At 42.6% G+C, this 13,485-nt stretch overlaps 1 protein-coding gene across 4 annotated transcripts in view; it reads left to right on the forward strand.

Moving 5' to 3' along the window:
- Nucleotides 1-482: 482 nt before the first annotated feature.
- Nucleotides 483-13,485, forward strand: part of SGCE (sarcoglycan epsilon) — a 62,498-nt gene continuing 49,495 nt past the window's right edge. The window contains exons 1-3 of one of the 4 annotated variants that reach the window (XM_074984717.1): nucleotides 483-721; nucleotides 7,092-7,196; nucleotides 13,276-13,398. In XM_074984717.1, the coding sequence (XP_074840818.1) occupies nucleotides 499-721; nucleotides 7,092-7,196; nucleotides 13,276-13,398 (451 nt within the window). In that variant the 5' untranslated portion in view covers nucleotides 483-498. The remainder of the gene's footprint in view (nucleotides 722-7,091; nucleotides 7,197-13,275; nucleotides 13,399-13,485) is intronic. The other 3 variants (XM_074984719.1, XM_074984718.1, XM_074984720.1) reach the window with 3 other exon arrangements.

Raw genomic sequence — 13,485 nt, forward strand, 5'->3', positions numbered from 1 at the left:
AAGCAGGGCAAGTCCTCGTGCAGCAAGGCTGCTACCCAGAGACCGTGCTGGGCAAGGTGGGAGAGCGAAGTGCGGGGGGGGGGCACTGATTTCTCTGGGGATTCCCAGTTGGCCAGGCCCCACGGCGGCCCTGCCAGAGCTGGTGCAGGATTGCTGAGAGGCACTGAGGCGCATGTCACAGCACTCCTGGGGGGCAGGTAGCTGCTGTGTAGCTGCGCACGGGCAGTAGCTTCACCCAGCCGGCTGGTGCCCTGGAGGGGCTGCAGAGAGAAGCGAGGCAAAACCTGCTCACGCTGCACCACCGCAGCAAGGTAGGGGAGCAGCCACGCGCGGGCAACCCGCATGGAGACTGGCAGCGCGGACGCGCGCCGAGGCGAGTGGGAGAGAGGGAGGAAGCTCCGCCCCGCTCAGCGAGAGCGGCCCGCGCACCCCCGCCCCTGCCGGCTCGGCTCGCTCCCGGGCTGGAGGGGAGCCTGGCTGCTCCCAGCATGCCCCGCGATGGAGGCGCCCGGCCGGCGCTGCTTGGAGACAGTCACTAGGGGCGGGAGGATGCCGCGGGCTGGTGTCGGGCGGCGGCCCGCAGCGGGCGGGCGCGGGATGCAGCAGCAACAGCAGCGGCGGCGGTGCCGGCGGCTGGAAGAGGAGCGCGGAGCCATGCGGCGCTGTCCGCCGGGGCCCCGGCCGCGGAGCGGGGGCGCCCTCACCACCCTCCTGCTGACAGGTCAGTGGCAGCGACAGCAGCGAGCGAGCGAGCGAGCGGGCGCCCCCAGCCCCTCGCCGGCCCCTGTCTCGCCTCGGCTGCGCGCCGCGCCGAGCCCCACCCCGCTGGGCCCTCTGTCCTGCCTTGTGCCCTCCGGCAGCCGCAGCGATTGGAGCCCTTTTACCCGCCCCCCGCCCCCAGTTCTTCCGCTGCCCGCAGCCGCCCGGCCCGACCAGTAGCCGCCCCTGCCCGCGGCTGCTCGTTTTAACGGAAACAGGCGTCTCCGCGGCGCAGCCCGCCTCAGCGGCTCACTGGCACTGCATCACCCCGGTAGGGTTGGCACCGCCCCCGCTGCCCCCTCCCCTCGGCTTGTATAAACATCTGGGATGCGAGCTGTGATGGGCCCTTTCCCTGTAACCTATTGCGGGCCAGCCCCTCCCCATGCCCACCACTGCTTCGCTGCACCGGGAGCAACATGCCCATGTTAGCAGCAGTCCTCGCTTCGGCTGTGACCGTACATGGAGAGGTACCCTGATGCCATAGTAATGGCTACGCTACGTATGCCTCGGTAGACGAACAGGCTGTAGGAAATCATACTCTTCCCCCCCGCCCCCAGAAAAAAGTTACGATGCATGGAGATAGATAATTCAGGGGTATAGTCAATTAACAGGAATCCTTGCACTCAGTTAAGGTTGCGAGCAAGCATCTGGTTTTGCTGAAAGCTACACACACTCTGCCCCCTTCCCCGTTACCTCTCATGACCTATGTCTAAAGCACTATACGTGTCTCTGGAATTGTGCAAATAATTATGTACAGCAAGGACTTAAGAACATTATGGTCACACCAGTCGCAAGCACTCAGAAATTAGATTGCCAGAATTAAGGCTGAGTAGTAACAGAGAGGTAGCAAATATTAGTTTGTATTCTAACAAAAGAAGCCAGCAATCATGTAGCACTTTAAAGACTAACAAAATAATTTATTAGGTGATAAGTTTTTTCGGGGCAGACCCACTTCCTAACATCACCTAATAAACTATTTTGTGCTACATGACTGCTGGTTTGTTTCGTTCAAATTAAAGTTGCACAGGCCACTTTTCTTTTGTTCCCTTGTGCATACATTTATGACGGTCTTTAATGACATACTATTTTCAGACTCCTGCCACAAAAAGCATTAGCTATTCAAGAAGAGACATTTCTTACAGAGGAAAACATTAGGCCACCCTACCAAAAAGAATGCATCCAGTATCTTATAGCTGTTCAGTATGCTTATTTATTCGCTGGTTTCTCTCTTGCTTGGCTGTGATCAAAAGTTTAATTCTCTGAAACTGCTTAGCACGGTCATTTAGGAACACATACCTTAAACACCATGTATGCGGTGACCTTACATATTAAAATATATTAAAACATTGAAATAACATGAAATTTTGGGAGATGGGTCTGATAAGTATTGTGGGTTTTGTTTCATATGTTTATGGTTAATTCACAAGAGTATTGCAAAATGGGCATAATACCAGTTCTGTGTAGCAAGCATAAATGTGTGAAAGAACTCCCTGGCTGAGAGCATAGAGGTATAATTTCCATTTTTTTCCTGTTCTCTCCCCCATAGTAGGATTAGACTGTCAGTAAAAGGATGAATTAGGCCAATCTCTATGGACATACATTTGCAGCACTGTTAGCTAAATATATGTAGAAAGTGGGCGAAAAAAATTTTTGGAAGATGAGTTGCTCATTTCTGGTGCTCACTGTGAGATACCTTAGGTTATTTGTATGTACATTACAGATGAATGGGCTCAGTGGATAGGATATAAGTAGGCTGTGTAATCAATGAATGGTAATTTAAGAAGGGGTAATCCCACAATTAAAATAATGGATTAGTTTTTAAAAATATAATACTTCTAAATATATTTATGAGTTTCTGTAATGTGAATGTGGAAGACCACCCATTTGAAGTTTTACAGCCTTAATTTTTTCAGAGTATCTGACAACATCATCCATGTGAGCAAAGTATAGGACACGCTTTTGGATGATCTATGTATATAGTACAAAAGACTGCATCCTAATAAGAACTATATTTTAGCATGCAGATGCTATTTATTTACATCATACCAAACTTCTGCATTATTGTATTTATTACACTATTGCACTTCATTTACTTGTTTCTTCAGGTTTATAAAAAAGAGTGGCCAAGTGGTGGCTTTTCAGCTACATCTGTCTTTTCTTTTCTTTTTTTTTTTTTAAAGTGAAGGTGCTGCTTGTGTATTCCTCCCCTGCACTCTTCTCAGTTCCCATTCTCTACCTCACTAACTGGGGCACTAAACTGGGGGCATTTGCCTTTCAGCAACAGGGTAGTGAAGCTAGGGGCTTCAACCCCATGGAAGTCAAGGCACGTACCATAACTTAAGGAGGAGTGGCTCTAAGCTCGTGCCTTAATACATCCCATATTGTCCTTCCTGCTAACATAACTCATCATCAAAAAGTAATGATTGAGTTAATATCTTAAGTTTGGATATTAATGGAGGTAAATAGACAGAGAAGGGTGAGTCTTTACAATAATCATGTGATTGGCTTGAGTGCAATTATACCTTTTTTGTGGTGGTATAATTTAAATGGAAAAAAGTACAGAATATTTTGAATATTTCAGTGGTGGATTTACAGTTTCTAATAATACTGAGAAGTGTCATTATATAGTTACACAACTTTTGCCTTCAGATGCGTGAGGAAAGCGTAGTAGAGTCTGTGCATTAAAAATGTTGGTGTAGATTTCTAGAACTCCTCAGATATATTTTCTTGAATTTGTTTTGTATTCTTTAGATGTGCCTTCCCTCCCCTCCCCCCAGGTTGCATAAATTTACAAAATTGCTATTTTAATTTGTAGTACAGAAAATAAATATTTTAGAAGCAGATGTAGAAACTAAAAAAGCCAGTAACATGTATCCTCTTTCCACCCCATATCCCTTAAACCAGTTGAGTGGTTTCTGATAAAACATTAGATAAAGGGGAGAGTAACTGGGTTGGGGAGAATCTCCTTTTAGCAACTTCAGTTTACCTGGGTGGCCCTAACGCAAAAGATAATATAATGTTATAAGTTGTCAACTGTAAAAATAAATTGAAAATGTTTACCATATAGCCAATTACTTGTGCCTGTTTTGGGTAGCTTTTCAGGTAGTATCAGGAGAGAGAAAATATATGTTTACAGAAGTAGTAATATGTGATGATGATGATGAAAAAAAAATCACATACCTTGATAGAAGACCTATGTGAGATAGGTAAGACTTTGAGTTGACAGCTAACATTTAAAAGCTATTTGTATGTTGTAATTAAACTTCACAATTTCTTACTTGCTTTTATTATAAAGTATACTTTCCCTTCTCATAGAACAAAGTCACAAAATAAATACACCTTTAAATTCTCTCTTTTCCAGGGTATCACTAAAGGTCAAATAAATAGCCTTACCTTTCTGAGACAAGCCAATTTGAAAAACAGTATCCTCCCCATTGGTCAGAATAACTATCTTAAAAAAACAGCTTTTAGTTCTTTACTTCTGATCTGGCTGTGTCTTCCTTTGTACCCAGCTGCTGTGTCTGGTAGGTACGTGAGTTCCAGCTACACCTACTCTTCAGGCACTGAAACGTTTCGGCTGTTTCTACACTTGCATTCATCTTTCGAAAGAGGTATGCAAGTGAGGTAGATTGAAAATGCAAATGAGGTACAAATTTGCATAGCTGACACTTCATTTGCATACTCTTATTTCAAATTAGCTTCTTTTGAAAGAAGAAAACCAGGGTAGACACTGCTCTTTCAAAAGTAAACCTCATCTTTGGAAGAATCCTTCTTCCCATAAAAAAAGGGAAGAAGGATTCTTTCGAAGATGGGGTTTACTTTCGAAAGTACAGTGTCTGCACTGGTTTCCTTCTTTCGAAAGAAGTTATTTCAAAACAAGAATATGCAAATGAAGTGTCAGCTATGCAAATTTGTACCTCATTTGCATTTCCAGTGTACCTCATTTGCATATCTCTTTCCAAAGAGGAATACAAGTGTAGATACAGCCTTCTTGTTTGACTGCACAACCCAGTAGAATTGCCATGGACACATTATTGTTATTCAGAATAGAAATATAATTTGTTTGATATGAATGTGATTATAATATTTTATGTAATGTCATACAAGGTATTTAAAGCACCAGTGGGGGTGGATAGGATATATATACCATGCCTCACTTGGGGTTTTAACAATTTTCAGGACATATGATTTAATTTAATAATACAATTAATTGCTTAGGAAAGGTCTGGAAGTACTGACTTCAAAACGATGTGTTCCCTGTTCATTTAGCCATTGGCTTCTTTACTGAGACTTGCCAAAAGTGTAGTCATGGGTCTTTGAATTGGACATCCACATAAAGAAAACTACAACTAGTGAAATTACTACTTATGGGCCACTGAACAGTTGTCTGATTTTTTTTTTTCTTAACTTTTGACAACTTGGCAGGATTTGAACAAATGATGTAGATGTGAAATGCTTTTATTTTCAAGTCCTCGAAGACATCTTGCTTCCTTACACTCAAATAAGGGGAGTGGGAGTTACAGTAGGCATTACAAGTGTGTCAAGATGAGAATAACAGTTAAAAAAATATACTGATTATGCAGAAATTTCAGTGACTTGATATTGATTGCTTCTGTTGACTTACTGTGTTTTTAATTGTTTGAACCTATTACCATAGCCTAAATCTGAAAATTCTGTGCTTTTTCTAGTCAAAGAGCTGCTGTAATTGTGTATCATCTGGTGATATTGCCAGGTGCCCAAACCATCTGGGATTGCTGGTGTACAGCCTCCCCCGGCCATTCCCTCCCCCCATCTGACTATGGCAGGGATTTCAGAGTGTGTGATAGGCAGGAGCCAGTTACATTGATTTTTATCAGTGGGAAATTAAGGGTTTGTGGGGTCCTGGGCCAGAGCTTGTTGGGGCCCCTCCCTACTATTCTTCCTGAATTCCCCTCAGGCCACTTCCTGCAGAGGACCTGCTGACAGGGAAATGGATTTGGAGTACAGGGGCTTGCCATGTCTGCCTGGAACTCTTACTATGGAGCAAGGTTGAGGCATGGAGGCTTCTCTTACTACACCCTAACCCTACTCCCCAGCAGGAGTTCTGGAGGGAGAGGATAGGAAAAGCCCCCATTCCCCAACTCACATCCTGAAAGAAGCACAAGGTGGGCAGACAGGGTGGGGCAAGCCCCCATTCCATGACCCTGCTCTCTGGCAGGAGCACTTGGGCTAGAAGGACAGGTCAGGGTGCAACGTGTCCATTTTTCCAGGGGTCACCCTATTGGCTGGGGCCTATTCACATGGGCCCTGTTGGCCAAGTTGCTAATCTGCCACTGGTTTTTATGCCTGTATGGAAGATCTAACCAATTTCTTTTCCTTCTGCCCTGCTGGAGTGGTACAAAGAAGAGAAAGAAGGATGGAGAATCTAGTCACAACATCCGCTTTCATCATGTCCCTCATTATCCAGATACCTCTTGTTCTCAATTTCTTCTTTGATTACAAAGTCCTTACGTGCTGCTAGTTTCTTTCTTTCTCTGTCTTGGCTTTCCTCCACTTGGGCTTTGGTTCTGCTGCTGAGGTGAAGAAGGAATTCTGCTTTGAGAGTTTGGCCAGATTGCAGTAACATGTATTTGAATTTGTTTTATGAAATTTTTAAAACAATTATATTACACATTTGACATAATTACACTTAATGTGATGTGGTGCCCACATAGACCCATAATAGTTCATTTGATCTTTGAGGGAAATTTAAATTGCTTTGTCTTCAGCAAGCTGTTAACCAATTAATAGTGTGGTAATGGTATGAACTGATTGTGACTTATTCAACCTCTTATGCCTTGTCAACATTGCATTTTACTGGTTGTTATAGGTATAGAAGTACATTATAGTGACAAAACTCATAGTTTAGATGCAGCTGATAGTGGCAAAGCTGCATCTTTCTCAAGTACTGTTGTTTTTTTTAAACCCCCATTCCCAAAGCAAAACAAACTATGATACTAAAAGTACAGTTTTTCAGTGCACCTGCATTTTCACTATGCACTTTTGCTGGTATAGCTGTCCTGGTCATAGACCATGTAACATCATACCGTCTCTTACATAGGTAGGCCGGCAGAAGACTAGTGTAGACCTAGCCTTATTTGGATATACCGGGCTGAAATGGTGACTGCCACAGGGATATATAAACCAGCATAATCTATTTTGTTTATTTCTGTTTCTGCACTCTGACAAAAAGTTGAAAACAAAAGCTGACTTTAAAAGAATCTTATCCTAGCTAGTGGCATTTGATCTGTGGGAGTCCATTCATCTGACATTAATTTTTTTTGTTTTGTTTGCATTTATTTTATTTTGAAAAGCTTTTTTGTTAAGCTCTGCTGAAGGGATAAATGGAACAATTAACTGGAAGACTAAGCAACCCAACAGTTATGTTATCAGCAGAATAAGGGCTGCTAAAAAGAATGGTGAGTTTAGGTTGTAAATTTAAATCCCATTGTGGGTTCAGTCAACATCTGCTTTCAATATTATCTTTGCTTTTTCAGTCAGTGTTTATTAACAAAATGACATCTCAAGGTAAGTTATTTTTAAAAAATCTTACAATTCTTCAGTCTTCTAAACCATCAGGATTCTGAATGTCTTTAAGTTCAGTTTCCCTCTTTTTTTCCGTTGCCTACGGCTTTGCTTAAAATAATAGCTGTGTGTATAGCCTAATATTGCATATTTTCTTGTCACTGCTGGTTGCTTGAAAACATCTTTACAGTGTGCTTAATGCAATAACTCGTTAAACAATTAAAATAATTCATTCCATGTTTATACGTAGAAAACCACATTTTTTTTACTATAGAAATACACACAGAATATTGTAGGTGAATTTTACTGACACCAACAGTTATCTGAGACAACATCTGGACCTTATAGCTTGGTAAAGAATCTGGATCTTCCTCAAGCCATTGCCAGGGCCATCTCTGTGTATGGAACTGGAAAAAGGGGCTCTGGAGGAAGAAGCTTCTGTACAGAAATCCCTTGAAATGCACAATTTTGAGTTGTGCTTAACTCGCATTAAGGTGAGTTAAGCGCAACTCAAAATTCCACTCCCCCTGACCCCAAGCATCCCCCCCACCCCGCACGGCCCCAAAATAGCTATAATGAAATAGAATAGCACCACACAAAAAAATGTATTTTGAAGTAACACTTAGCTATTTTGAAATACTTAGTCTTCACAGAGCACTTATTTCAATAGGGAATAGAACTTATTTTGAAATAGGTATTTTGAAATAAGAGCTACCCTGCATCTTAACGGCATCTATGTCAAAATAGTTATTTCGAAATAGGTGCTATTCTCCTGCCTGAGGTGACAGCAAGGTTATTTCAAAATAACAGCTGTTATCTTGAAAGAATTTGGCTATGTGACTGTAGCCTTACAGTGGAGCTCCAGTGGGGGTAGTGTGGGGCTTTTGGCTGTGCCTGTCCCCAGGATCTATGATGAAGGAGAAAGAACATTAATCATAAGAGGTAATACAGCCTGGGACAGTATTAATTTTGTTGGGAAATCCTTACTGGACCAAAGAGAGACAATTTATGTCCTTTTCCCCCTGTGTTCCCAGCCTATGTGTTTATCCCCCAGCCTATGCATCTTCCAATCCTTCCGGGCAATCCTCGGCATGAACATCCAGGGATTCACAGGAAGGCTATCATGGTGTCAGGATGTAAAGGAGGGGCAAAACAGTACAGTGAAGGTAGCTGATGGCTCTTAACTGCTCTGAGAATACCTAATCTAGCACAACATAGTCTGTGTGACCATTAATAAAGAAATTAAATATTCTTTGGGAACAGGCACAGAATGATTCTGCAGTAGCCCAAGACTTCTCTGTTTCACAAGGTGAGGTCACACAAAACTGTGAAATGGTATTCAGAGTATTTGGCAGTCTGGCTCATGGAAAAGACAGGGGGAGTCAGTATGCTTGTTCACTTACATCTCTTGCCATTTTAGGGTAGTTACACATTTTTTCTCATAATGGTCAATTGCAGAAGATTGTCACAAGGCTGCGCAGGCTGAAGATAACAAACTATCCAGAAATAAGCAACTTTCTTGTCAGCTGAAGAAGAAGAGCAAGTGCCACATTGGGCTGAAGATTCTCCTTCCACTTGCTTTTTTGTTTTAAAGAAACATCAGGGGGAGGGGAAGAAAGACTGTGATGGAGACCTTTGGAATTCAGTTTCCAAAGTTGTATTATAACTGTTCATATGTGGTTATTTGTAAGGCCAAAATTCATATTATACAATAAATAGAATATATCATTCAAATTACATTGAATTATAAGTAAGAAGGATGTTTTAATGGTTAAGGTAGTGGATCAGGGTTCAGGACACCTAATGGGAACAATTCACAACTTGGCCACAGGCTTTCAGAGAGGGCATGTTATTCAGTATGTAGGGTTGTCAGCCTTACAGAGTTGTCCAGGAGTCTCCAACATTTAAAAAATAATCTTCAGTGAAAAGTTGTCATGTGATGGGGACCGACTGGATGGGGACCGACTGGCTCAGCAGCAGTACGATGGAAAGGGATGATGGGTTTATGGTGGATGAAAGGCTGGATATGAGTAAACAGTGTGCCCTTGTAGCCAAGAAGGCTAACGGCATAGTAGGGTGCATTAGGAGGAGCATTTCGAGCAGATCTAGAGAAGCAGTTATTCCTCTTTATTCAGCACTGGTGAGGCCACATCTTGAATATTGTGTCCAGTTTTGGGCCCCCCAGTGTAAAAAGGATGTGGATTTGCTGGAGCAAGTTCAGCGAAAGGCAACAAAAATGATTAAGGGTCTGGAGCACAAGACCTATGAGGATAGGCTGAGGGATTAGGACTTGTTTAGTTTACAGAAGAGGAGACTTAGAGGTGATTTAATAGCAGCCTTCAACTTTCTGAAGGGGAGCTCTAAAAAGGAGGGTGAGAAACTGTTCTCAGTGGTGTCAGATGGGAGAACAAGGAGTAATGGTCTGAAGTTGAAGAGGGAGAGGTGTAGGTTAGATATTAGGAAAAGCTACTTCACCAGGTGGGTGGTGAAGCATTGGAATGGGTTGCCTAGAGAGGTGGTGGATTCTCCATCCCTTGAGGTTTTTAAGTCCCAGATGGACAAGGTCCTGTCAGGGATGACTTAGTGGGGGTTGATCCTGCTTGAAGCAGGGGGCTGGACTAGATGACCTCCTGAGGTCCCTTCCGGCCTGTGATTCTGTGATGAAACCACCAAGTAGGTCATCGTTAGGGGAACGTGAGGCCTGGGACCAGGTATCAGCTTCCTGCTTTTGCAGTGAAATGAAGCACAGTGGCCTGGGAAAGGAGGAGGCTACCAGGTCATTCTGGCTTCCTCTCCAGGATGAGTTTGGAGAGCCAACCGCAGCTCCTGCCGTTCCATGCCAGGCCTGTCCAAGTAATCCTCTGCGTCCCATCATAGGATGGCTGTGGTGGTTGCCACAGGGCTCCCTAAAGCTCAGGGCCTTGGGAGTCTGCCCTGAGTGGGATGGGATGGGAGGGATCTGCCTCCAGGGCCATGTCCAATTGAAACTAATAACATGGTCATTGTGTTTTGCGCTTCTGTTTTCTTTCTATGGGGATGATGATAAAGATGTTTTGTGTCTCACCTGAGTATTGTGAGGATAAAATCCATTAATGAATAAGAAGCTTAAATAATATGGTAATAGGGCATAAGCAAGTAGATAAATAACATGTTAAGATAGTAGGGACCCATTACTGGAACTGGGATTAGAAACTAGATTGCACATAGGAAAATTTAGGGTGCTTATTTTCTCAGAATATTTTAGAGTTTACCCTTTAAAGGTGTGGGATTGTTGATGAAAGCAGACAGGGAAGTGGAAAGGATATGTTTTTTCTTTTATGGATGCATGTGCTCGATTCTATTAGGATCAGTTAAGCTAATATATATTCATAGGGTAGAACTCTAAATGTCAAGGCCAGATTTGGATTAGGACATTTTTAAAATTTAAAATTTTTAAAAAAGTGTTCACGTAACAGTTTTAACACTATTTTAAACAGGACTTAAACATAATGTAGAAAGAACAACTGTTGCTTAAATATGTTAGCTGGTTTTAGTTATCTCAAAACTCTCCCTGGGTAAGAGTATTAATGATAATAAATCATTATATTAGAATAATTACAATAATGCTGTAAACTAACTCATAGAATTTAGGATCTGGATTTACATCACCTGGGAAAGAAGACCCTTATGTCTCAATAGACATGGTTGCCACACTGAAACTTGAATGATTCATCAGGGTAAAAGACCCCAGACTACAGTCAGGTTTACACCTGGAAAAGCAGACCCTTAGGACAAGAATATTTGCCCCCGCAAGCCTTACTTTGACAACTGTGATCATTGTATAGCTAATACACTGACTTCTTTGAAATATGTATGGCTTGAGGCAGCTGAAAGACCGCCAGCTACAACCAGCCCCCGACAATCATTACTGCTGAGGGAGACGTCCACTGGGCAGTTACAAGACCCCCAGCTACAGCCAGACCCTGAAAATTGTGACTGCCGAGGAGACATCCCTTGGGTGGCTGAAAGACCCTCGGCTACAGCCAGACCCCTGATTTTGAAAGCCCTTTCTTCCCATCTGGTTTTGGGAAGAAGGGCTTTTGAAATCGGGGTTGTTTCGAAAGGCCCCCGGATACACAGGCAGGGTGTGTTTTGAAATTGGCAGTTTCAAGGCGCACATGGTCACCATTATGTTAATGAGTCACTGCATATTTATGTCAGTGCCTCATTTGCATATTCTGAAGTGCCACATTACCATAGCCCTTCTGAAAAGAGGGGCTAGTGTGGCCATGGCCTTTGTGTCACATATTTAGGGCCTGATTTTTAAAATTGGCCTTCCATTTTGAACCTTGCAAATAAAAATAATAGAATGCCTGTTTTTGTTTCAATACCTGGTTTGCTGTAGGTTCGAAATAGTACTTGTAGAGTGGGAGGCTGGATGGAGACTTCTTTAAAATTTAGCTTCTGAAGTGTCTCTCAAGCAATAGAAAGAAATTAATATTCACATTTCTGATATATCATCAAAGATAACTTTATAGGCATACGGTAAACCATCGATTTAACAGACTAATGGTGGGAAAAGGGGTGTCCGCTAATGCTGAAAGTCCATTATATCCGAATGATTATACTGTATGACGATGCATTGCCCCTGCCAACCCATCACTCGCTCCTGTCCTCTGGCCCCTCCTCTTCCCTTCCCTTTCTCCTTCCTGCCCCATTTTTCCCTCTTACTGCCCTCTCTCTCTCCCATTTAGCAGGAGTGGGGCTGAATGCTAGCCTAGCTCCTTCCACCCCCACCTCCGAGCCACCCACACAAAGGTAGAGCATGGCCATCCCCAGCCTGCCAGTGGGCCGCAGCCTCCGTCACCATGGCTGCTGCTCAGCACCATTGCAGGCAGCGGTGGCTGGGTGCTAACATGGCCCACTCACATGGGGCTGGGGTAGGAGTGCCCCCGCACCCTGCTGCATGCCGCACCCTCCCACCAGCTCCTCTAGTTCCGGTAGCCCTAGCTGCTGTGGTGGCCCCTCCAGCCCCAGTGGTGGTGGCTTTTGTGAGTCTCCGGCATTTATTTGTGGTAGCAGGGGGGTGGGGGGAGGAAGGGTGGCAGACAGCGTCCATTATTTCCGATGTCTGTTATATCAGGGTCCATTTAATCAAGGGTTTACTGTATAGGGTTTTGATAGTATGTCTACTTAGAACATACGATGTAATCAGAAGACAGAAGCACTCAGTTTTCTTAGTAAATACTTAATGTTTTAAAATAATGCAACTGAGGAACTATGAAATTTTTAGTTTATCCTTGGTGTTTGGTGTGATTAATATAATTCATTCTACCTTCAGTTTGTGTACAGCACTACTATGGATGTCTGGGAGTTTTGCATGCAGAACAGTGGAAGAATATGACCTATGTTCTGAGGCTATTGGTAGTGTACAAACAAAGAATAACAAAGAACAAGGAAAAATTACAGTAAGGTATAATAATAAAGTACTTGCTTGCATATGAACAGCATTTGACTAAATAGTCATATTTAACTACTTTATAAACAAGTTAAGCCAATATAGACTATTTTGTTTCATCTGTTTCTTATTTTTGCTGTTAAATGTTTGGGGGAAATTTGATTATACAATCATATGTGGTTTTGTTATATGGAATATCACAAATAAACACGTTTGCAAAATATTCATTGACTTCGTTATTTATTATTATAAAAGTAGGACCCTGATTAGCATTTAATATATTGAAAACAGTCTCATTTTATTTACTGGAATTGTGGACAAGACTTGGAGGATACATAATGGACAAAGAGGAAATTTGTTTTGTGTTTGTGTTCTTAAACTCACTCAATCTTTTAAAAACTTTATTAACAGATGTCTAATTCTTGTTACTTTCCTTTCCTAGACACGAAAATTTCCATAGTAATGCATGCTGTATTGCCTAGAGCATGTCTCATTTTTTTGCTTTTCTGTCTCTTATCTTTCCTTCTGCTTTTCAGTATATACGATTCTCTCTAAGGTGCACTCTGATCGGAATGTATACCCTTCTGCTGGAGTTCTTTTTGTTCATGTTTTGGAACGAGAATGCTTTAAGGGGGAGTTTCCTCCTTATCCAAAGCCTGGTATGGGATGCTTAGATTTTTCATGTCTTACAAAAATAACACATTATTTTTAAATTCAAGATTTCAAATGTATCTTGAATACTTTTT

The sequence above is a fragment of the Carettochelys insculpta genome, chromosome 2 (assembly GCF_033958435.1).
Source record: "Carettochelys insculpta isolate YL-2023 chromosome 2, ASM3395843v1, whole genome shotgun sequence".
Classification (NCBI taxonomy): domain Eukaryota; kingdom Metazoa; phylum Chordata; order Testudines; family Carettochelyidae; genus Carettochelys; species Carettochelys insculpta.